Source organism: Oncorhynchus gorbuscha, unplaced genomic scaffold (genome assembly GCF_021184085.1).
Source record: "Oncorhynchus gorbuscha isolate QuinsamMale2020 ecotype Even-year unplaced genomic scaffold, OgorEven_v1.0 Un_scaffold_2809, whole genome shotgun sequence".
In the NCBI taxonomy this organism is placed as follows: Eukaryota; Metazoa; Chordata; class Actinopteri; order Salmoniformes; family Salmonidae; genus Oncorhynchus; species Oncorhynchus gorbuscha.
Genome location: NW_025747217.1, coordinates 3,489 through 30,196, shown reverse-complemented (window position 1 = coordinate 30,196; position 26,708 = coordinate 3,489). Strand labels below are relative to the sequence as shown.

Below are 26,708 nucleotides of genomic sequence, written 5' to 3'. Positions count from 1 at the left end.
AAGGTGGTGATTGACTCCGCTGTCCTGGCGTCGTGAGGGAGTTTGTATTGGGGTTTCTTGGGGTGTGTGTGTCTGTGTGTCTTGGGGTGTGTGTGTCTGTGTGTCTTGGGGTGTGTGTGTCTGTGTGTCTTGGGGTGTGTGTGTCTTGGGGTGTGTGTGTCTGTGTGTCTTGGGGTGTGTGTGTCTGTGTTTCTTGGGGTGTGTGTGTCTGTGTGTCTTGGGGTGTGTGTGTGTGTGTGTCTTGGGGTGTGTGTGTCTGTGTGTCTGTGTGTCTTGGGGTGTGTGTGTGTGTGTGTCTTGGAGTGTGTGTGTCTGTGTTTCTTGGGGCAGATAGATGCTGATGTATCTGGTTTCACGCTGTGTCCTTGTGCTACCTGATATCCCCAGCTCGTGTGTGTGTGAGGTGTGTGTGTGTGTGTGTGTGTGTGTGTGTGTGTGTGTGTGTGTGTGTGTGTGTGTGTGTGTGTGTGTGTGTGTGTGTGTGTGTGTGTGTGTGTGTGTGTGTGTGTGTGTGTGAGAGATATCCTGGTTCAGTGACACAACGGAACACAAAAATAACGACCAGCTTAGCGTCAAGACTCTAGAACACAATGTCTACATTCTAGTCTTCTATCCAGAGTGTTCTATCTAGAGTGTTCTGTGCAGAGTGTTCTATCTAGAGTGTTCTATCCAGAGTGTTCTGTGCAGAGTGTTCTATCCAGAGTGTTCTATCTAGAGTGTTCTATCTAGAGTGTTCTGTGCAGAGTGTTCTATCTAGATTGTTCTGTGCAGAGTGTTCTGTGGCTGGGCTGTGGATCACAATGGGACTCCATAGAAGAGGATTCTAACTAGGCCGTCTCTGTTATTTGCGAGTTGAATAATTAATCCGTTGGTTGGAGGCAGCAGGGCAACATGAAGACGGTGGTGCTACTGGTGTGGATCAGCTGCTGGATCGATGGTGAGAGAACCTCTATCATGTTGATAATTAGTGTTATAGATAAATGGTGAGAGAACCTCTACCATGTTAATTAGTGTTATAGATAAATGGTGAGAGAACCTCTATCATGTTAATTAGTATTATAGATAAATGGTGAACCTCTGTCATGTTAATTAGTATTATAGATAAATGGTGAACCTCTATCATGTTGATAATTAGTATTATAGATAAATGGTGAACCTCTGTCATGTTAATTAGTATTATAGATAAATGGTGAACCTCTATCATGTTAATTAGTATTATAGATAAATGGTGAACCTCTATCATGTTAATTAGTATTATAGATAAATGGTGAACCTCTATCATGTTAATTAGTATTATAGATAAATGGTGAACCTCTATCATGTTAATTAGTATTATAGATAAATGGTGAACCTCTATCATGTTAATTAGTATTATAGATAAATGGTGAACCTCTATCATGTTAATTAGTATTATAGATAAATGGTGAGAGAACCTCTATCATGTTAATTAGTATTATAGATAAATGGTGAACCTCTATCATGTTGATAATTAGTATTATAGATAAATGGTGAACCTCTATCATGTTAATTAGTGTTATAGATAAATGGTGAACCTCTATCATGTTAATTAGTATTATAGATAAATGGTGAACCTCTATCATGTTAATTAGTATTATAGATAAATGGTGAACCTCTATCATGTTAATTAGTATTATAGATAAATGGTGAACCTCTACCATGTTGTTAATTAGTATTATAGATAAATGGTGAACCTCTATCATGTTAATTAGTATTATAGATAAATGGTGAACCTCTATCATGTTAATTAGTATTATAGATAAATGGTGAACCTCTATCATGTTAATTAGTATTATAGATAAATGGTGAACCTCTACCATGTTGTTAATTAGTATTATAGATAAATGGTGAACCTCTATCATGTTAATTAGTATTATAGATAAATGGTGAACCTCTATCATGTTGATAATTAGTATTATAGATAAATGGTGAACCTCTATCATGTTAATTAGTGTTATAGATAAATGGTGAACCTCTATCATGTTAATTAGTATTATAGATAAATGGTGAACCTCTATCATGTTAATTAGTATTATAGATAAATGGTGAACCTCTATCATGTTAATTAGTATTATAGATAAATGGTGAACCTCTACCATGTTGTTAATTAGTATTATAGATAAATGGTGAACCTCTATCATGTTAATTAGTATTATAGATAAATGGTGAACCTCTATCATGTTAATTAGTATTATAGATAAATGGTGAACCTCTATCATGTTAATTAGTATTATAGATCAATAATTCCTCCCTCTCCCCCTCCCTCTCCCCCATCCCATCCCCCTCTCCCCATCCCCTCCCTCCCCTTCTCCGTCCCTCCCCTCCCTCTACCCCATCCCCTCTCAACCCCCCCCGCCCCCCCCCTCCCCCATCCCCCCCTGCCCTGCCCTCCCTCTCACCCCTCCCCCTGCCCTCCCTCTCTCCCCTCCCTCCCCTCCCCCTGCCCTCCCTCTCTACCCTCTCTCCCCTCCCTCTCCCCCCCCTGCATCCCCCTGCCCCCCCCCCCCCCCTCTCTCCCCTCCCTCCCTCCAGTATGTACCAGTGCCCAGGGTCGTTATGCCCAGAAGCTGCTTAACGACCTGATGGAAAATTACTCCAGTGCCCTGAGACCAGTAGAGGACACGGACAAGACCCTGAACGTCACACTACAGATCACCCTGTCTCAGATCAAAGATATGGTGAGGACTCACTATAGACCATCACCCTGTCTCACTATAGACCCTCACCCTGTCTCACTATAGACCATCACCCTGTCTCAGATCAAAGATATGGTGAGGACTCACTACAGACCATCACCCTGACTCACTATAGACCATCACCCTGTCTCACTACAGACCATCACCCTGTCTCAGATCAAAGACATGGTGAGGACTCACTATAGACCATCACCCTGTCTCACTATAGACCATCACCCTGTCTCACTATAGACCATCACCCTGTCTCAGATCAAAGATATGGTGAGGACTCACTATAGACCATCACCCTGTCTCACTATAGACCATCACCCTGTCTCACTATAGACCATCACCCTGTCTCAGATCAAAGATATGGTGAGGGCTCACTATAGACCATCACCCTGTCTCACTATAGACCCTCACCCTGTCTCACTATAGACCATCACCCTGTCTCACTATAGACCATCACCCTGTCTCAGATAAAAGATATGGTGAGGACTCACTATAGACCATCACCCTGTCTCAGATCAAAGATATGGTGAGGACTCACTATAGACCATCACCCTGTCTCACTACAGACCATCACCCTGTCTCAGATCAAAGACATGGTGAGGACTCACTATAGACCATCACCCTGTCTCACTACAGACCATCACCCTGTCTCAGATCAAAGATATGGTGAGGACTCACTATAGACCATCACCCTGTCTCACTACAGACCATCTCTCCAACCCTGTTCCTGGGTTACTGCAGGACTCTTTTTCCAACCCTGTTCCTGGGTTACTGCAGGACTCTCCAACCCTGTTCCTGGGTTACTGCAGGACTCTCCAACCCTGTTCCTGGGTTACTGCAGGACTCTCCAACCCTGTTCCTGGGTTACTGCAGGACTCTTTTTCCAACCCTGTTCCTGGGTTACTGCAGGACTCTCTCTCCAACCCTGTTCCTGGGTTACTGCAGGACTCTCCAACCCTGTTCCTGGGTTACTGCAGGACTCTCTCTCCAACCCTGTTCCTGGGTTACTGCAGGACTCTCCAACCCTGTTCCTGGGTTACTGCAGGACTCTCTCTCCAACCCTGTTCCTGGGTTACTGCAGGACTCTCCAACCCTGTTCCTAGTGTACTGCAGGACTCTCCAACCCTGTTCCTAGTGTACTGCAGGACTCTCTCTCCAACCCTGTTCCTGGGTTACTGCAGGACTCTCTCTCCAACCCTGTTCCTATGTTCCTGCAGGACTCTCCAACCCTGTTCCTGGGTTACTGCAGGACTCTCTCTCCAACCCTGTTCCTGGGTTACTGCAGGACTCTCCAACCCTGTTCCTGGGTTACTGCAGGACTCTCCAACCCTGTTCCTAGTGTACTGCAGGACTCTCCAACCCTGTTCCTAGTGTACTGCAGGACTCTCTCTCCAACCCTGTTCCTGGGTTACTGCAGGACTCTCTCTCCAACCCTGTTCCTATGTTCCTGCAGGACTCTCCAACCCTGTTCCTGGGTTACTGCAGGACTCTCTCTCCAACCCTGTTCCTGGGTTACTGCAGGACTCTCTCTCCAACCCTGTTCCTGGGTTACTGCAGGACTCTCTCTCCAACCCTGTTCCTGGGTTACTGCAGGACTCTCCAACCCTGTTCCTGGGTTACTGCAGGACTCTCTCTCCAACCCTGTTCCTGGGTTACTGCAGGACTCTCTCTCAACCCTGTTCCTATGTTACTGCAGGACTCTCTCTCCAACCCTGTTCCTGGGTTACTGCAGGACTCTCTCTCCAACCCTGTTCCTGGGTTACTGCCTCTATAATAATTTGTGCAGTGTATTTTTAATGTCTCTAGAGGGCAGCAGTGGATCGTAATGTAGATATAACAATGTTAGTCAAATAACCAGGATGTCAAGGTTCACCTGTCCTGACGTCTTACGTGTGTGTGTGTGTGTGTGTGTGTGTGTGTGTGTGTGTGTGTGTGTGTGTGTGTGTGTGTGTGTGTGTGTGTGTGTGTGTGTGTGTGTGCGCGCACATGTGTGTGTGTTTGTGTGCGTGTGCGTGTGCGTGTGCGTGTGTGTGCGTGTGCGTGTGCGTGTGTGTGTGTGCAGGACGAGAGGAACCAGGTGTTGACGACCTACCTGTGGATCCGTCAGACGTGGTTCGATGCGTACCTGAAGTGGGATAAAGAGGAATACGATGGACTGGAGGTTATCCGCATCCCCAGTAACCTGGTCTGGAGACCTGACATAGTGCTCTATAACAAGTCAGTCTGGATCTCTGTCTCTCTGTCTGGAGACCTGACATAGTGCTCTATAACAAGTCAGTCTGGATCTCTCTCTCTGGAGACCTGACATAGTGCTCTATAACAAGTCAGTCTGGATCTCTCTCTGTGGAGACCTCTCTTTATACCTTTATGTCTCTATATACCTCTCTATATACCTCTCTATATACCTCTCTATATACCTCTCTATATACCTCTCTATATACCTCTCTATATACCTCTCTGTGTCTCTATATACCTCTCTATATACCTCTCTGTGTCTCTATATACCTCTCTATATACCTCTCTATATACCTCTCTATATACCTCTCTATATACCTCTCTATATAACTCTCTCTGTCTATATATACCTCTCTATATACCTCTCTATATAACTCTCTATATACCTCTCTATATACCTCTCTATATACCTCTCCATATACCTCTCTATATACCTCTCTGTGTCTCTATATACCTCTCTATATACCTCTCTATATACCTCTCTATATACCTCTCTGTATAACTCTCTATATACCTCTCTGTGTCTCTATATACCTCTCTATATACCTCTCTATATACCTCTCTCTGTCTCTATATACCTCTCTATATACCTCTCTATATACCTCTCTATATACCTCTCTATATACCTCTCTATATACCTCTCTGTATAACTCTCTATATACCTCTCTGTGTCTCTATATACCTCTCTATATACCTCTCTATATACCTCTCTATATACCTCTCTGTGTCTCTATATACCTCTCTATATACCTCTCTATATACCTCTCTATATACCTCTCTATATACCTCTCTATATACCTCTCTGTGTCTCTATATACCTCTCTATATACCTCTCTATATACCTCTCTATATAACTCTCTATATACCTCTCTATATACCTCTCTGTGTCTCTATATACCTCTCTATATACCTCTCTATATACCTCTCTATATACCTCTCTGTGTCTCTATATACCTCTCTATATACCTCTCTATATACCTCTCTATATACCTCTCTGTGTCTCTATATACCTCTCTATATACCTCTCTATATACCTCTCTATATACCTCTCTATATACCTCTCTATATACCTCTCTGTGTCTCTATATACCTCTCTGTGTCTCTATATACCTCTCTATATACCTCTCTATATACCTCTCTATATACCTCTCTATATACCTCTCTGTGTCTCTATATACCTCTCTATATACCTCTCTATATACCTCTCTATATACCTCTCTATATACCTCTCTATATACCTCTCTATATACCTCTCTGTGTCTCTATATACCTCTCTGTGTCTCTATATACCTCTCTGTGTCTCTATATACCTCTCTATATACCTCTCTATATACCTCTCTATATACCTCTCTATATACCTCTCTGTATAACTCTCTATATACCTCTCTATATAACTCTCTATATACCTCTCTATATACCTCTCTGTGTCTCTATATACCTCTCTATATACCTCTCTATATACCTCTCTGTGTCTCTATATACCTCTCTATATACCTCTCTATATACCTCTCTATATACCTCTCTATATACCTCTCTGTGTCTCTATATACCTCTCTATATACCTCTCTGTGTCTCTATATACCTCTCTATATACCTCTCTATATACCTCTCTATATACCTCTCTGTGTCTCTATATACCTCTCTATATACCTCTCTCTGTCTCTATATACCTCTCTATATACCTCTCTATATACCTCTCTATATACCTCTCTATATACCTCTCTGTGTCTCTATATACCTCTCTATATACCTCTCTCTGTCTCTATAGACCTCTCTATATACCTCTCTATATACCTCTCTATATACCTCTCTATATACCTCTCTATATACCTCTCTATATACCTCTCTATATACCTCTCTGTGTCTCTATATACCTCTCTGTGTCTCTATATACCTCTCTATATACCTCTCTATATACCTCTCTATATACCTCTCTATATACCTCTCTGTGTCTCTATATACCTCTCTATATACCTCTCTATATACCTCTCTATATACCTCTCTATATACCTCTCTATATACCTCTCTATATACCTCTCTGTGTCTCTATATACCTCTCTGTGTCTCTATATACCTCTCTGTGTCTCTATATACCTCTCTATATACCTCTCTATATACCTCTCTATATACCTCTCTGTGTCTCTATATACCTCTCTGTGTCTCTATATACCTCTCTATATACCTCTCTATATACCTCTCTATATACCTCTCTATATACCTCTCTGTATAACTCTCTATATACCTCTCTATATAACTCTCTATATACCTCTCTATATACCTCTCTGTGTCTCTATATACCTCTCTATATACCTCTCTATATACCTCTCTGTGTCTCTATATACCTCTCTATATATATACCTCTCTATATACCTCTCTATATACCTCTCTATATACCTCTCTGTGTCTCTATATACCTCTCTATATACCTCTCTGTGTCTCTATATACCTCTCTATATACCTCTCTATATACCTCTCTATATACCTCTCTGTGTCTCTATATACCTCTCTATATACCTCTCTCTGTCTCTATATACCTCTCTATATACCTCTCTATATACCTCTCTATATACCTCTCTATATACCTCTCTGTGTCTCTATATACCTCTCTATATACCTCTCTCTGTCTCTATAGACCTCTCTATATACCTCTCTATATACCTCTCTATATACCTCTCTATATACCTCTCTATATACCTCTCTATATACCTCTCTATATACCTCTCTATATACCTCTCTCTGTCTCTATAGACCTCTCTATATACCTCTCTCTATACCTCTCTATATACCTCTCTATATACCTCTCTATATACCTCTCTATATACCTCTCTATATACCTCTCTATATACCTCTCTATATACCTCTCTATATACCTCTCTATAGACCTCTCTATATACCTCTCTATATACCTCTCTGTGTCTCTATATACCTCTCTATATACCTCTCTATATACCTCTCTATATACCTCTCTATATACCTCTCTATATACCTCTCTATATACCTCTCTATATAACTCTCTCTGTCTATATATACCTCTCTATATACCTGCGTGTGTGTGCGTGTGCGTGTGCGTGTGTGTGTGTGCAGGACGAGAGGAACCAGGTGTTGACGACCTACCTGTGGATCCGTCAGACGTGGTTCGATGCGTACCTGAAGTGGGATAAAGAGGAATACGATGGACTGGAGGTTATCCGCATCCCCAGTAACCTGGTCTGGAGACCTGACATAGTGCTCTATAACAAGTCAGTCTGGATCTCTGTCTCTCTGTCTGGAGACCTGACATAGTGCTCTATAACAAGTCAGTCTGGATCTCTCTCTCTGGAGACCTGACATAGTGCTCTATAACAAGTCAGTCTGGATCTCTCTCTGTGGAGACCTCTCTTTATACCTTTATGTCTCTATATACCTCTCTATATACCTCTCTATATACCTCTCTATATACCTCTCTATATACCTCTCTATATACCTCTCTATATACCTCTCTGTGTCTCTATATACCTCTCTATATACCTCTCTGTGTCTCTATATACCTCTCTATATACCTCTCTATATACCTCTCTATATACCTCTCTATATACCTCTCCATATACCTCTCTGTGTCTCTATATACCTCTCTATATACCTCTCTATATACCTCTCTATATACCTCTCTGTGTCTCTATATACCTCTCTATATACCTCTCTCTGTCTCTATATACCTCTCTATATACCTCTCTATATACCTCTCTCTGTCTCTATATACCTCTCTATATACCTCTCTATATACCTCTCTCTGTCTCTATATACCTCTCTATGTGTATATTTATACTAGGTGTGTCTCTGTGTCTGTTTGTCTCTGTGTCTCTGGGTCTCTGTGTGTCCGTTTGTCTCTGTGTGTCTGTGTGTCTGTATGTCTCTGTGTCTGTGTGTCTCTGTCTCTGTGTGTCTCTGTGTGTCTCTCTGTGTCTGTGTGTCTCTGTCTCTGTGCGTCTCTGTGTCTCTGCGTGTCTCTGTCTCTGTGTGTAGGGCTGATGAGGAAGCATCTGGTCCAGCAGACACCAACGTGGTGTTACGTTACAATGGAGAGATAACCTGGGACATGCCGGCCATCACCAAGAGCTCCTGTGTTGTGGACGTCTCCTACTTTCCCTTCGACTGGCAGTGGTGTAACCTCACGTTTGGGTCCTGGACATACAACGGGAACCAGGTACAGACAGACAGACAGACAGACAGACAGACAGACAGACAGACAGACAGACAGACAGACAGACAGACAGACAGACAGACAGACAGACAGACAGACAGACAGACAGACAGACAGACAGACAGACAGACAGACAGACAGACAGACAGACAGACAGACAGACAGACAGACAGACAGACAGACAGACAGACAGACAGACAGACAGACAGACAGACAAGTTTCTTAAAAACGGAATAATTGCGGCCGGAAGAGACATTGGCAACACAGGAACAGGAAGAGACATTGGCACGTGGTCCTTCTGTAGCTCAGTTGGTAGAGCATGGTGCTTGTAACGCCAGGGTAGTGGGTTCGATCCCCGGGACCACCCATACGTAGAATGTATGCACACATGACTGTAAGTCGCTTTGGATAAAAGCGTCTGCTAAATGGCATATATAACACAGGAACAGGAAGAGACATTGGCAACACAGGAACAGGAAGAGACATTGGCAACACAGGAACAGGAAGAGACATTGGCAACACAGGAACAGGAAGAGACATTGGCAACACAGGAACAGGAAGAGACATTGGCAACACAGGAACAGGAAGAGACATTGGCAACACAGGAACAGGAAGAGACATTGGCAACACAGGAAGAGACATTGGTAACCCAGGAAGAGACATTGGCAACACAGGAACAGGAAGAGACATTGGCAACACAGGAAGAGACATTGGCAACACAGGAACAGACATTGGCAACACAGGAACAGGAAGAGACATTGGCAACACAGGAACAGGAAGAGACATTGGCAACACAGGAACAGACATTTGCAACACAGGAAGAGACATTGGCAACACAGGAAGAGACATTGGCAACACAGGAACAGGAAGAGACATTGGCAACACAGGAACAGGAACAGACATTGGCAACACAGGAACAGACATTGGCAACACAGGAAGAGACATTGGCAACACAGGAACAGGAAGAGACATTGGCAACACAGGAAGAATCATTGGCAACACAGGAAGAGACATTGGCAACACAGGAAGAGACATTGGCAACACAGGAAGAGACATTGGCAACACAGGAAGAGACATTGGTAACACAGGAACAGACACTGGCAACACAGGAACAGGAAGAGACATTGGTAACACAGGAAGAGACACTGGCAACACAGGAACAGGAACAGACATTGGCAACGCAGGAAGAGACATTGGCAACACAGGAACAGGAACAGACATTGGCAACACAGGAACAGGAACAGACATTGGCAACGCAGGAAGAGACATTGGCAACGCAGGAAGAGACATTGGCAACGCAGGAAGAGACATTAGTAACCCAGGAACAGGAACAGACATTGGCAACGCAGGAAGAGACATTGGTAACCCAGGAACAGGAAGAGACATTGGTAACCCAGGAACAGGAACAGACATTGGCAACGCAGGAAGAGACATTGGTAACACAGGAACAGGAACAGACATTGGTAACCCAGGAACAGGAACAGACATTGGCAACGCAGGAAGAGACATTGGCAACGCAGGAAGAGACATTGGCAACGCAGGAAGAGACATTGGCAACGCAGGAAGAGATATTGGCAACGCAGGAACAGGAAGAGACATTGGCAACGCTGGAACATACATTGGCAACGCAGGAACAGACATTGGTGCATCAAAGCTGGAACCAAGAGACTATCTCAAGGCCATCAGACTGTTAAATAGCCACCACTAGCCGGCTAACACCCAGGTACCTTAGAGGCTGCTGCCCTATATACAGAGACATGGAATCACTGGCCACTTTAATATTGGAACACTAGTCACTTTAATAAAGTTTACATACTGTTGTACTCATCTCATATGTACATACTGTATTCTACTCTACTGTATTTAGTCTATGTTTTACTCATCTCATATGTATATACTGTATTCTATTCTACTGTATTTTAGTCTATGTTTTACTCATCTCATATGTATATACTGTATTCTATTCATCTCATATGTATATACTGTATTCTATTCTACTGTATTTTAGTCTATGCTTTACTCATCTCATATGTATATACTGTATTCTATTCTACTGTATCTTAGTCTATGCATTACTCATCTCATATGTACATACTGTATTCTATTCTACTGTATCTTAGTCTATGCTTTACTCATCTCATATGTACATACTGTATTCTACTCTACTGTATTTTAGTCATCTCATATGTATATACTGTATTCTACTCTACTGTATTTTAGTCATCTCATATGTACATACTGTATTCTACTCTACTGTATTTTACTCATCTCATATGTACATACTGTATTCTACTCTACTGTATTTTACTCATCTCATATGTATATACTGTATTCTACTCTACTGTATTTTAGTCATCTCATATGTATATACTGTATTCTACTCTACTGTATTTTAGTCATCTCATATGTACATACTGTATTCTACTCTACTGTATTTTACTCATCTCATATGTATATACTGTATTCTACTCTACTGTATTTTAGTCATCTCATATGTATATACTGTATTCTACTCTACTGTATTTTAGTCATCTCATATGTACATACTGTATTCTACTCTACTGTATTTTAGTCATCTCATATGTATATACTGTATTCTACTCTACTGTATTTTAGTCATCTCATATGTATATACTGTATTCTACTCTACTGTATTTTAGTCATCTCATATGTACATACTGTATTCTACTCTACTGTATTTTAGTCATCTCATATGTATATACTGTATTCTATTCTACTGGTGTCTGTGTGTATATACTGTATTCTACTCTACTGTATTTTAGTCATCTCATATGTATATACTGTATTCTACTCTACTGTATTTTAGTCATCTCATATGTACATACTGTATTCTACTCTACTGTATTTTAGTCATCTCATATGTACATACTGTATTCTACTCTACTGTATTTTAGTCAATGCCACTCTGACATTGCTGGATCTAATATTTATATATTTCTTAGTTCCATTCTTTAACTTTTAGATGTGTGTGTATTGTTGGGTCTTGTTTGATATTACTGCACTGTTGGAGCTAGGAACACAAGCATTTAGTTAGATATTACTGCACTGTCAGAGCTAGGAACACAAGCATTTAGTTAGATATTACTGTACTGTTGGAGCTAGGAACACAAGCATTTAGTTAGATACTACTGTACTGTTAGAGCTAGGAACACAAGCATTTAGTTAGATATTACTGTACTGTTGGAGCTAGGAACACAAGCATTTAGTTAGATACTACTGTACTGTTAGAGCTAGGAACACAAGCATTTAGTTAGATATTACTGTACTGTTAGAGCTAGGAACACAAGCATTTAGTTAGATATTACTGTACTGTTGGAGCTAGAAACACAAGCATTTAGTTAGATATTACTGCACTGTCGGAGCTAGAAACACAAGCATTTAGGTAGATATTACTGTACTGTTGGAGCTAGAAACACAAGCATTTAGTTAGATATTACTGCACTGTCGGAGCTAGAAACACAAGCATTTAGTTAGATATTACTGTACTGTTGGAGCTATAAACACAAGCATTTAGTTAGATACTACTGCACTGTTGGAGCTAGAAACACAAGCATTTAGTTAGATATTACTGTACTGTCGGAGCTAGAAACACAAGCATTTAGTTAGATACTACTGTTGGAGCTGGGAACACAAGCATTTAGTTAGATATTACTGTACTGTCGGAGCTAGAAACACAAGCATTTAGTTAGATATTACTGCACTGTCGGAGCTAGAAACACAAGCATTTAGTTAGATATTACTGCACTGTCGGAGCTAGAAACACAAGCATTTAGTTAGATATTACTGCACTGTCGGAGCTAGAAACACAAGCATTTAGTTAGATATTACTGCACTGTCGGAGCTAGAAACACAAGCATTTAGTTAGATATTACTGCACTGTTGGAGCTAGGAACACAAGCATTTAGTTAGATATTATTGTACTGTTGGAGCTAGGAACACAAGCATTTAGTTAGATATTACTGCACTGTCGGAGCTAGAAACACAAGCATTTAGTTAGATATTACTGCACTGTCGGAGCTAGAAACACAAGCATTTAGTTAGATATTACTGCACTGTCGGAGCTAGAAACACAAGCATTTAGTTAGATATTACTGTACTGTTGGAGCTATAAACACAAGCATTTAGTTAGATACTACTGCACTGTTGGAGCTAGAAACACAAGCATTTAGTTAGATATTACTGTACTGTCGGAGCTAGAAACACAAGCATTTAGTTAGATACTACTGTTGGAGCTGGGAACACAAGCATTTAGTTAGATATTACTGTACTGTCGGAGCTAGAAACACAAGCATTTAGTTAGATATTACTGCACTGTCGGAGCTAGAAACACAAGCATTTAGTTAGATATTACTGCACTGTCGGAGCTAGAAACACAAGCATTTAGTTAGATATTACTGCACTGTCGGAGCTAGAAACACAAGCATTTAGTTAGATATTACTGCACTGTCGGAGCTAGAAACACAAGCATTTAGTTAGATATTACTGCACTGTCGGAGCTAGAAACACAAGCATTTAGTTAGATATTACTGTACTGTTGGAGCTATAAACACAAGCATTTAGTTAGATACTACTGCACTGTTGGAGCTAGAAACACAAGCATTTAGTTAGATATTACTGTACTGTCGGAGCTAGAAACACAAGCATTTAGTTAGATACTACTGTTGGAGCTGGGAACACAAGCATTTAGTTAGATATTACTGTACTGTCGGAGCTAGAAACACAAGCATTTAGTTAGATATTACTGTTGGAGCTACACACAAGCATTTAGTTAGATATAACTGTACTGTTGGAGCTAGGAACACAAGCATTTAGTTAGATATTACTGTACTGTTGGAGATAGGAACACAAGCATTTAGTTAGATATTACTGCACTGTTGGAGCTAGGAACACATTCATTTAGTTAGATATTACTGTTGGAGCTAGGAACACAAGCATTTAGTTAGATACTACTGTACTGTTGGAGCTAGGAACACAAGCATTTAGTTAGATATTACTGCACTGTTGGAGCTAGGAACACAAGCATTTGGTTAGATATTACTGCACTGTTGGAGATAGGAACACAAGCATTTAGTTAGATATTACTGCACTGTTGGAGCTAGGAACACATTCATTTAGTTAGATATTACTGTTGGAGCTAGGAACACAAGCATTTAGTTAGATACTACTGTACTGTTGGAGATAGGAACACAAGCATTTAGTTAGATATTACTGCACTGTTGGAGCTAGGAACACATTCATTTAGTTAGATATTACTGTTGGAGCTAGGAACACAAGCATTTAGTTAGATATTACTGTACTGTTGGAGCTAGAAACACAAGCATTTAGTTAGATATTACTGTACTATTGGAGCTAGAAACACAAGCATTTAGTTAGATATTACTGTACTGTTGGAGCTAGAAACACAAGCATTTAGTTAGATATTACTGTACTGTTGGAGCTAGAAACACAAGCATTTAGTTAGATATTATTGTACTGTTGGAGCTAGGAACACAAGCATTTAGTTAGATATTACTGTACTGTTGGAGCTAGAAACACAAGCATTTAGTTAGATATTACTGTACTGTCGGAGCTAGGAACACAAGCATTTCGCTACTTCCGCAATAACAACTAAATAACACAACGCAATAACAACTAAATATGTGCATACAATTTGATTTGAACAGACATTAGCTACGCTGTGTGTATACTGTGTGTGTGTGTATACTGTGTGTGTGTGTATACTGTGTTTGTGTGTATGTGTGTGTGTGTGTGTGTGTGTGTGTGTGTGTGTGTGTGTGTGTGTGTGTGTGTGTGTGTGTGTGTGTGTGTGTGTGTGTGTGTGTGTGTGTGTGTGTGTGTGTGTGTGTGTGTGTGTGTGTGTATACTACATAATAGTAGTGTGTATACTGTGTCTCCAGGTGGACGTTGTCACGGGGATGGACAGTCTGTATACTGTAAGTGTGTATACTGTGTCTCCAGGTGGACATTGCCATGGGGATGGACAGTGGGGACCTGTCGGACTTTGTGGAGAACGTGGAGTGGGAGTGTCACGGAATGCCGGCGGTCCGCAACGTCATCATGTACGGCTGCTGCTCAGACCCGTATCCTGACATCACCTACACCCTCCACCTGAAGAGACGGTCTCTCTTCTACATCTTCAATCTGCTGCTGCCCTGCTTCCTCATCTCCTTCCTAGGTACTGGTATCACCAGCACCGTCATTATTAATATTCCTAGGTACTGGTATCACTAGCACCATCATTATTAATATTCCTAGGTACTGGTATCACCAGCACCATCATTATTAATATTCCTAGGTACTGGTATCACCAGCATCATCATTATTAATATTCCTAGGTCCTGGTATCACCAGCATCATCATTATTAATATTCCTAGGTACTGGTATCACCAGCATCATCATTATTAATATTCCTAGGTACTGGTATCACCAGCATCATCATTATTAATATTCCTAGGTACTGGTATCACCAGCATCATCATTATTAATATTCCTAGGTACTGGTATCACCAGCATCATCATTATTATTATTATTATTATTATTATTATTATTATTATTATTATTGTGCTACAGCAGGCTTAGACCCCTCTATCCATCTCTATGGTTCATGTTGCTACAGCAGGCTTAGACCCCTCTATCCATCTCTATGGTTCATGTTGCTACAGCAGGCTTAGACCCCTCTATCCATCTCTATGGTTCATGTTGCTACAGCAGGCTTAGACCCCTCTATCCATCTCTATGGTTCGTGTTGCTACAGCAGGCTTAGACCCCTCTATCCATCTCTATGGTTCGTGTTGCTACAGCAGGCTTAGACCCCTCTATCCATCTCTATGGTTCATGTTGCTACAGCAGGCTTAGACCCCTCTATCCATCTCTATGGTTCGTGTTGCTACAGCAGGCTTAGACCCCTCTATCCATCTCTATGGTTCATGTTGTTACAGCAGGCTTAGACCCCTCTATCCATCTCTATGGTTCATGTTGCTACAGCAGGCTTAGACCCCTCTATCCATCTCTATGGTTCATGTTGCTACAGCAGGCTTAGACCCCTCTATCCATCTCTATGGTTCATGTTGCTACAGCAGGCTTAGACCCCTCTATCCATCTCTATGGTTCATGTTGCTACAGCAGGCTTAGACCCCTCTATCCATCTCTATGGTTCATGTTGCTACAGCAGGCTTAGACCCCTCTATCCATCTCTATGGTTCATGTTGCTACAGCAGGCTTAGACCCCTCTATCCATCTCTATGGTTCATGTTGCTACAGCAGGCTTAGACCCCTCTATCCATCTCTATGGTTCATGTTGCTACAGCAGGCTTAGACCCCTCTATCCATCTCTATGGTTCGTGTTGCTACAGCAGGCTTAGACCCCTCTATCCATCTCTATGGTTCGTGTTGCCGTTGAGAGGAGATGCTGTTGTTTGTGTTGTTCTAGCTCATCTGGGTTTGTGGTTGTATTGTTTATTGTTGTTGTTTACATTGTATTGTTGGTTATTTAATGCTGTTGTTTGTTTGTGTTGTTCTAGCCCCCCTGGGTTTCTACCTGCCCGCTGACTCAGGAGAGAAGGTTTCTCTGGGCGTGACGGTTCTACTGGCCCTCACTGTCTTCCAACTGATGGTGGCAGAGAGCATGCCTCCCTCTGAGAGTGTTCCCTATATAGGTGATAATATGATGCCTCAGAGAGTGTTCCCTATATAGGTGATAATATGATGCCTCCCTCAGAGAGTGTTCCCTATATAGGTGATAATATGATGCCTCCCTCTGAGAGTGTTCCCTATATAGGTGATAATATGATGTCTCCCTCTGAGAGTGTTCCCTATATAGGTGATAATATGATGCCTCCCTCTGAGAGTGTTCCCTATATAGGTGATAATATGATGCCTCCCTCAGAGAGTGTTCCCTATATAGGTGATAATATGATGCCTCCCTCAGAGAGTGTTCCCTATATAGGTGATAACATGATGCCTCCCTCTGAGAGTGTTCCCTATATAGGTGATAATATGATGCCTCCCTCTGAGAGTGTTCCCTATATAGGTGATAATATGATGCCTCAGAGAGTGTTCCCTATATAGGTGATAATATGATGCCTCCCTGAGAGAGTGTTCCCTATATAGGTGATAATATGATGCCTCAGAGAGTGTTCCCTATATAGGTGATAATATGATGCCTCAGAGAGTGTTCCCTATATAGGTGATAATATGATGTCTCAGAGAGTGTTCCCTATATAGGTGATAATATGATGCCTCAGAGAGTGTTCCCTATATAGGTGATAATATGATGCCTCCCTCTGAGAGTGTTCCCTATATAGGTGATAATATGATGCCTCCCTCAGAGTGTTCCCTATATAGGTGATAATATGATGCCTCAGAGAGTGTTCCCTATATAGGTGATAATATGATGCCTCCCTCAGAGAGTGTTCCCTATATAGGTGATAATATGATGCCTCCCTCAGAGAGTGTTCCCTATATAGGTGATAATATGATGCCTCCCTCTGAGAGTGTTCCCTATATAGGTGATAATATGATGCCTCCCTCAGAGAGTGTTCCCTATATAGGTGATAATATGATGCCTCAGAGAGTGTTCCCTATATAGGTGAAAATATGATGCCTCCCTCAGAGAGTGTTCCCTATATAGGTGATAATATGATGCCTCAGAGAGTGTTCCCTATATAGGTGATAATATGATGCCTCCCCTATATAGATAATATGATGTGTTCCCTATATAGGTGATAATATGATGCCTCCCTCTGAGATAATATGATGTTCCCTGAGAGTGTTCCCTATATAGGTGATAATATGATGCCTCCCTCTGAGAGTGTTCCCTATATAGGTGATAATATGATGCCTCCCTCAGAGAGTGTTCCCTATATAGGTGATAATATGATGCCTCCTCAGAGAGTGTTCCCTATATAGGTGATAATATGATGCCTCCCTCAGAGAGTGTTCCCTATATAGGTGATAATATGATGCCTCCCTCTGAGAGTGTTCCCTATATAGGTGATAATATGATGCCTCCTCAGAGAGTGCCTCCCTATATAGTTCCCTATATAGGTGATAATATGATGCCTCAGAGAGTGTTCCCTATATAGGTGATAATATGATGCCTCAGAGAGTGTTCCCTATATAGGTGATAATATGATGCCTCAGAGAGTGTTCCCTATATAGGTGATAATATGATGCCTCCCTCAGAGAGTGTTCCCTATATAGGTGAAAATATGATGCCTCCCTGTTCCCTATATAGGTGATAATATGAGTGTTCCCTATATAGGTGATAATATGATGCCTCCCTCAGAGTGTTCCCTATATAGGTGATAATATGATGCCTCCCTCAGAGAGTGTTCCCTATATAGGTGATAATATGATGCCTCCCTCAGAGAGTGTTCCCTATATAGGTGATAATATGATGCCTCCCTCAGAGAGTGTTCCCTATATAGGTGATAATATGATGCCTCCCTCAGAGAGTGTTCCCTATATAGGTGATAATATGATGCCTCAATATAGGTGATAATATGATGCCTCCCTCAGAGAGTGTTCCCTATATAGGTGATAATATGATGCCTCCCCTCCTCAGAGAGTGTTCCCTATATAGGTGATAATATGATGCCTCCTCAGAGAGTGTTCCCTATATAGGTGATAATATGATGCCTCCCTCAGAGAGTGTTCCCTATATAGGTGATAATATGATGCCTCCCTCAGAGAGTGTTCCCTATATAGGTGATAATATGATGCCCTCAGAGAGTGTTCCCCTATATAGGTGATAATATGATGCTCCCTCAGAGAGTGTTCCCTATATAGGTGATAATATGATGCCTCCCTCAGAGAGTGTTCCCTATATAGGTGATAATATGATGCCTCCCTCAGAGAGTGTTCCCTATATAGGTGATAATATGATGCCTCCCTCAGAGAGTGTTCCCTATATAGGTGATAATATGATGCCTCCCTCAGAGAGTGTTCCCTATATAATATGGTGATGTTCCCTAATATGATGCCTCCCTCAGAGAGTGTTCCCTATATAGGTGATAATATGATGCCTCCCTCAGAGAGTGTTCCCTATATAGGTGATAATATGATGCCTCCCTCAGAGAGTGTTCCCTATATAGGTGATAATATGATGCCTCCCTCAGAGAGTGTTCCCTATATAGGTGATAATATGATGCCTCCCTCAGAGAGTGTTCCCTATATAGGTGATAATATGATGCCTCAGAGAGTGTTCCCTATATAGGTGATAATATGATGCCTCAGAGAGTGTTCCCTATATAGGTGATAATAGGTGATGCCTCCCTCAGAGAGTGTTCCCTATATAGGTGATAATATGATGCCTCCCTCTGAGAGTGTTCCCTATATAGGTGATAATATGATGCCTCAGAGAGTGTTCCCTATATAGGTGATAATATGATGCCTCAGAGAGTGTTCCCTATATAGGTGATAATATGATGCCTCCCTCAGAGAGTGTTCCCTATATAGGTGATAATATGATGCCTCCCTCTGAGAGTGTTCCCTATATAGGTGATAATATGATGCCTCAGAGAGTGTTCCCTATATAGGTGATAATATGATGCCTCAGAGAGTGTTCCCTATATAGGTGATAATATGATGCCTCAGAGAGTGTTCCCTATATAGGTGATAATATGATGCCTCCCTCAGAGAGTGTTCCCTATATAGGTGATAATATGATGCCTCCCTCTGAGAGTGTTCCCTATATAGGTGATAATATGATGCCTCAGAGAGTGTTCCCTATATAGGTGATAATATGATGCCTCAGAGAGTGTTCCCTATATAGGTGATAATATGATGTCTCCCTCAGAGAGTGTTCCCTATATAGGTGATAATATGATGCTCCCTCAGAGAGTGTTCCCTATATAGGTGATAATATGATGCCTCCCCTCTAGAGAGTGTTTCCCTATATAGGTGATAATATGATGCCTCAGAGAGTGTTCCCTATATAGGTGATAATATGATGCCTCCCTCAGAGAGTGTTCCCTATATAGGTGATAATATGATGCCTCAGAGAGTGTTCCCTATATAGGTGATAATATGATGTCTCCCTCAGAGAGTGTTCCCTATATAGGTGATAATATGATGCCTCCCTCTGAGAGTGTTCCCTATATAGGTGATAATATGATGCCTCAGAGAGTGTTCCCTATATAGGTGATAATATGATGCCTCCCTCAGAGAGTGTTCCCTATATAGGTGATAATATGATGCCTCCCTCAGAGAGTGTTCCCTATATAGGTGATAATATGATGCCTCCCTCAGAGAGTGTTCCCTATATAGGTGATAATATGATGCCTCCCTCAGAGAGTGTTCCCTATATAGGTGATAACATGATGCCTCCCTCTGAGAGTGTTCCCTATATAGGTGATAATATGATGCCTCCCTCTGAGAGTGTTCCCTATATAGGTGATAATATGATGTCTCCCTCAGAGAGTATACTAAATGTGTGTGTGTGTGTGTGTGTGTGTGTGTGTGTGTGTGTGTGTGTGTGTGTGTGTGTGTGTGTGTGTGTGTGTGTGTGTGTGTGTGTGTGTGTGTGTGTGTGTGTGTGTGTGTGTGTGTGTGTGTGTGTGTGTGTTCCAGGGAAGTACTACATAGCGACGATGACGATGATCACAGCCTCGACATCTCTGACCATCTTCATCATGAACATCCATTTCTGTGGTGCAGAGGCCAAGCCTGTTCCTCACTGGGCCAAGGTAGGCCAAGCCTGTTCCTCACTGGGCCAAGGTAGGCCAAGCCTGTTCCTCACTGGGCCAAGGTAGGCCAAGCCTGTTCCTCACTGGGCCAAGGTGCGCCAAAGCCTGTTCCTCACTGGGCCAAGGTAGGCCAAGCCTGTTCCTCACTGGGCCAAGGTAGGGCCAAGCCTGTTCCTCACTGGGCCAAGGTAGGCCAAGCCTGTTCCTCACTGGGCCAAGGTAGGCCAAGCCTGTTCCTCACTGGGCCAAGGTAGGCCAAGCCTGTTCCTCACTGGGCCAAGGTAGGCCAAGCCTGTTCCTCACTGGGCCAAGGTAGGGCCAAGCCTGTTCCTCACTGGGCCAAGGTAGGCCAAGCCTGTTCCTTACTGGGCCAAGGTAGGCCAAGCTTGTTCCTCACTGGGCCAAGGTAGGCCAAGCCTGTTCCTCACTGGGCCAAGGTAGGGCCAAGCCTGTTCCTCACTGGGCCAAGGTAGGCCAAGCCTGTTCCTCACTGGGCCAAGGTAGGGCCAAGCCTGTTCCTCACTGGGCCAAGGTAGGCCAAGCCTGTTCCTCGCTGGGCCAAGGTAGGGCCAAGCCTGTTCCTCACTGGGCCAAGGTAGGGCCAAGCCTGTTCCTCACTGGGCCAAGGTAGGCCAAGCCTGTTCCTCGCTGGGCCAAGGTAGGCCAAGCCTGTTCCTCACTGGGCCAAGGTAGGCCAAGCCTGTTCCTCACTGGGCCAAGGTAGGCCAAGCCTGTTCCTCACTGGGCCAAGGTAGGCCAAGCCTGTTCCTCACTGGGCCAAGGTAGGCCAAGCCTGTTCCTCACTGGGCCAAGGTAGGCCAAGCCTGTTCCTCACTGGGCCAAGGTAGGCCAAGCCTGTTCCTCACTGGGCCAAGGTAGGCCAAGCCTGTTCCTCACTGGGCCAAGGTAGGCCAAGCCTGTTCCTCACTGGGCCAAGGTAGGCCAAGCCTGTTCCTCACTGGGCCAAGGTAGGCCAAGCCTGTTCCTCACTGGGCCAAGGTAGGCCAAGCCTGTTCCTCACTGGGCCAAGGTAGGCCAAGCCTGTTCCTCACTGGGCCAAGGTAGGCCAAGCCTGTTCCTCACTGGGCCAAGGTAGGCCAAGCCTGTTCCTCACTGGGCCAAGGTAGGCCAAGCCTGTTCCTCACTGGGCCAAGGTAGGCCAAGCCTGTTCCTCACTGGGCCAAGGTAGGCCAAGCCTGTTCCTCACTGGGCCAAGGTAGGCCAAGCCTGTTCCTCACTGGGCCAAGGTAGGCCAAGCCTGTTCCTCACTGGGCCAAGGTAGGCCAAGCCTGTTCCTCGCTGGGCCAAGGTAGGCCAAGCCTGTTCCTCACTGGGCCAAGGTAGGCCAAGCCTGTTCCTCGCTGGGCCAAGGTAGGCCAAGCATGTTCCTCGCTGGACCAAGGTAGGCCAAGCCTGTTCCTCCCTGGGCCAAGGTAGGCCAAGCCTGTTCCTCGCTGGGCCAAGGTAGGCCAAGCCTGTTCCTCGCTGGGCCAAGGTAGGCCAAGCCTGTTCCTCACTGGGCCAAGGTAGGCCAAGCCTGTTCCTCGCTGGGCCAAGGTAGGCCAAGCATGTTCCTCGCTGGGCCAAGGTAGGCCAAGCCTGTTCCTCCCTGGGCCAAGGTAGGCCAAGCCTGTTCCTCGCTGGGCCAAGGTAGGCCAAGCCTGTTCCTCGCTGGGCCAAGGTAGGCCAAGCCTGTTCCTCACTGGGCCAAGGTAGGCCAAGCCTGTTCCTCACTGGGCCAAGGTAGGCCAAGCCTGTTCCTCGCTGGGCCAAGGTAGGCCAAGCCTGTTTTCCACTGGGCCAAAGTCTGGAGCTCTGTGTCACTGTGTGTGTGTGTGTGTGTGTGTGTGTGTGTGTGTGTGTGTGTGTGTGTGTGTGTGTGTGTGTGTGTGTGTGTGTGTGTGTGTGTGTGTGTGTGTGTGTGTGTGTGTGTGTGTGTGTGTGTGTGTGTGTGTGTTCCCAGGTACTCATCATTGACTACATGTCTAAGATCCTGTTTGTGTACGAGGTGGGGGAGAACTGCACTACACCAGAGAGTGAGAGAACACCTCTCTACAGTGAGGAACCAATGTCGGGCAACTCCGCCCTGGCACGGAACCATTACCACGACGACCTCTACCATGACGGCTGTTACCAAGACGACTGCCATCGCCTCTCTCCGTACCAGTACGGCAACGGGCACCTCCAAAACCACCTCGACAACTGTCGCTACGCTAACGGCGGTCACCGCGACGACCATTACAGTAACCGTAGTAACCAGAACCATCACAGCAACCCGAGCCAGACCTCCAAGGGGGAAGGGGGCGAGGAGAAGAGGGAGCCCCTGAGACATTACCACCACATCGGGAGAGAGGAGCTGGACTATCAGGCACCTCCTCCAGGGAACCTCCAGAATGGTGGGCTGAATGAGCCGCTGCCTTACACCAAGGAGAAGCACCTCAACCCAGCCTCGGCCCCAGCCTGCTCCTGCCCCTGCCCACACCACAAACAGGTGACTAATGCCCACTGCATCACACAGTCAGGATTTATCGAGCTGTGCCTCCTCTCCCTCCCTCTCTCCTTCCTCTCCCTCCCTCTCTCATTCCTCTCCCTCCCTCCCTCTCTCCTTCCTCTCCCTCCCTCTCTCATTCCTCTCCCTCCCTCCCTCACTCCCTCCTTCCTCTCCCTCCCTCTCTCCTTCCTCTCCCTCCCTCCCTATCTCCTTCCTCTCCCTCCCTCTCTCCTTCCTCTCCCTCCCTCTCTCCTTCCTCTCCCTCCCTCTCTCCTTCCTCTCCCTCCCTCTCTCCTTCCTCTCCCTGCCTCTCTCCTTCCTCTCCTGAACCCTCTCTCCTTCCTCTCCTGAACCCTCTCTCCTTCCTCTCCTGAACCCCCTCTCCTTCCTCTCCTGAACCCTCTCTCCTTCCTCTCCTGAACCCCCTCTCCTTCCTCTCCTGAACCCTCTCTCCTTCCTCTCCTGAACCCCCTCTCCTTCCTCTCCTGAACCCCCTCTCCTTCCTCTCCCTCCCTCCCTCTCTCATTCCTCTCCCTCCCTCTCTCCTTCCTCTCCTGAACCCTCGCTCCTTCCTCTCCTGAACCCCTCTCCTTCCTCTCCCTCCACTCCCTCCCCTCCTCCCCTCCCCTCCCTCTCTCCCAAATCTCCCTCCCTCCCGAACCCCCTCCATCCCTCCCCCTCCCTCCCTATCTCTCTCCTCCCCCCTCCCCCTCCCTCTCCTCTAGGTGGTGTATAACATTCAGTACATCGCCAACTGTTTCCGGGAGCAACGGGCAACGTGTGCTAAAGGGGCGGAGTGGAAGAAGGTTGCCAAGGTGATGGACCGGTTCTTCATGTGGATCTTCTTCATCATGGTCTTCCTCATGAGTATCCTCATCATCGGCAAGGCGACTTGACGGAGGGAGGGAGGAGAGAGATCGATGGATAGAGGGAGAGAGGAAGGGATGGAGGAGAGATGAGAGGGAGGAGAGGGATGGATGGATAGAGGGAAAGAGGAAGGGAGGGAGGAGAGGAAGAGAAGGAGGGAGGAAGGGAGGGAGGGACTAGAGGAGGAGAGGGAGGAAGAGAGGGGACGGAGGAGAGGAAGAGGAAGGGCAAGAGGAAGAGAGGGAGGTAGGGAGGAGAGGGGGAGGGAGGAGAGGAAGAGATGGAGGGACAGAGGAGAGGGAGGAGAGTGGGAGAGAGGCTGGGAAAGAGGGTAGAAGAAGGACAGAGAGAGGGAGTGAGGCAGACGGAGGATAGAAGGACTAGAGAGGGGAGGAGTCTCAATTCGTCGGGTCATGGACTCTACAAGGTGTAGAAAACGTTCCACAGGGATGCTGGTCCATGTTGACTCCAACGCTTCCCACAGTTGTGTCAAGTTGGCTGGATGTCCTTTGGGTGGTGGACCGTTCTTGATATACAGTTGAGCTTTAAAAAACCCAGCAGCGTTGCAGTTCTTGACACTAACCGGTGTCCCTACCACGCCCAGTTCAAAGGCACTTCAATCTATTGTCCTGCCCCTTCACCCTCTGAATGACACACACACACCATCCATGTCTCAAGGCTGAAACATCCTCTTCTTCAACCCGTCTCCTCCTCCTTCATCTACACTGATCGAAGGGCCATCATTGGAAATAAGAATTTGTTCTGAAAACTGACTTGCCTTGTGAAAATCAATAAAAAAAAGTAGTGGATTTAACTTGTGTCGTCAGTAAGAGATCAGAGCTTTCACCCGGTCAGTCTGGGTCATGGTGTTCCTAATGTTTTGTCCACTCAGTGCGTACTACCAGGTAAAGGGATCAGAGCTTTCACCTGGTCAGTCTGGGTCATGGTGTTCCTAATGTTTTGTCCACTCAGTGTGTACTACCAGGTAAAGGGATCAGAGCTTTCACCTGGTCAGTCTGGGTCATGGTGTTCCTAATGTTTTGTCCACTCAGTGTGTACTACCAGGTAAAGGGATCAGAGCTTTCACTCGGTCAGTCTGGGTCATGGTGTTCCTAATGTTTTGTCCACTCAGTGTGTACTACCAGGTAAAGAGATCAGAGCTTTCACCTGGTCAGTCTGGGTCATGGTGTTCCTAATGTTTTGTCCACTCAGTGTGTACTACCAGGTAAAGAGATCAGAGCTTTCACCTGGTCAGTCTGGGTCATGGTGTTCCTAATGTTTTGTCCACTCAGTGTGTACTACCAGGTAAAGGGATCAGAGCTTTCACCTGGTCAGTCTGGGTCATGGTGTTCCTAATGTTTTGTCCACTCAGTGTGTACTACCAGGTAAAGAGATCAGAGCTTTCACCTGGTCAGTCTGGGTCATGGTGTTCCTAATGTTTTGTCCACTCAGTGTGTACTACCAGGTAAAGGGATCAGAGCTTTCACCTGGTCAGTCTGGGTCATGGTGTTCCTAATGTTTTGTCCACTCAGTGTGTACTACCAGGTAAAGGGATCAGAGCTTTCACTCGGTCAGTCTGGGTCATGGTGTTCCTAATGTTTTGTCCACTCAGTGTGTACTACCAGGTAAAGAGATCAGAGCTTTCACCTGGTCAGTCTGGGTCATGGTGTTCCTAATGTTTTGTCCACTCAGTGTGTACTACCAGGTAAAGGGATCAGAGCTTTCACCTGGTCAGTCTGGGTCATGGTGTTCCTAATGTTTTGTCCACTCAGTGTGTACTACTAGTTATTTAGAGTACAGATCCGTTATTTAGAGTACAGATCAGTTATTTAGAGTACAGATCAGAGATTGCCTGATGCAGTATAGTTCAGTTATTTAGAGTACAGATCAGTTATTTAGAGTACAGATCAGAGATGGCCTGATGCAGTATAGTTCAGTTATTTAGAGTACAGATCAGTTATTTAGAGTCCAGATCAGTTATTTAGAGTACCGAACAGTTATTTAGAGTACAGATCAGTTATTTAGAGTACAGATCAGAGATGGCCTGATGCAGTATAGTTCAGTTATTTAGAGTACAGATCAGTTATTTAGAGTCCAGATCAGTTATTTAGAGTACCGAACAGTTATTTAGAGTACAGATCAGTTATTTAGAGTACAGATCAGAGATGGCCTGATGCAGTATAGTTCAGTTATTTAGAGTACAGATCAGTTATTTAGAGTACAGATCAGAGATGGCCTGATGCAGTATAGATCAGTTATTTAGTGAAGGTCACAGCCTGGGGGAAGACACTATTCAGGATGTGGGACGTTTCTGGTAGAGAGGGGAGAGAGAGACTGTCAGGGAGAGGGAGATAGAGGACTGTCTGTTAGAGAGGGAGAGATAGAGGACTGTCTGGTAGAGAGGGAGAGATTGAAGACTGTCTGGTAGAGAGGGAGAGATAGAGGACTGTCTGGTAGAGAGGGAGAGATAGAGGACTGTCTGGTAGAGGGAGATAGAGGACTGTCTGGTAGAGGGAGTAA

At 44.4% G+C, this 26,708-nt stretch overlaps 1 protein-coding gene across 2 annotated transcripts; it reads left to right on the top strand.

Moving 5' to 3' along the window:
• Nucleotides 1-577: 577 nt before the first annotated feature.
• On the top strand, nt 578-24,288 carry LOC124026767 (neuronal acetylcholine receptor subunit alpha-9-I). Of its 2 annotated transcripts, XM_046339510.1 has the most exons (9): nt 578-937; nt 2,551-2,696; nt 4,768-4,922; nt 8,943-9,123; nt 15,100-15,316; nt 16,664-16,798; nt 20,715-20,830; nt 22,794-23,321; nt 24,047-24,288. In XM_046339510.1, exons 1-9 carry the CDS (start codon nt 892-894, stop codon nt 24,215-24,217), a joined length of 1,695 nt encoding a protein of 564 aa, XP_046195466.1. In that variant the 5' UTR covers nt 578-891; the 3' UTR covers nt 24,218-24,288. The 2 variants fall into 2 exon arrangements, with proteins under 2 accessions (XP_046195466.1, XP_046195465.1); XM_046339509.1 differs by lacking the exons at nt 578-937; nt 2,551-2,696; nt 4,768-4,922 and adding an exon at nt 8,030-8,179.
• The last annotated feature ends 2,420 nt before the right edge of the window (nt 24,289-26,708 follow it).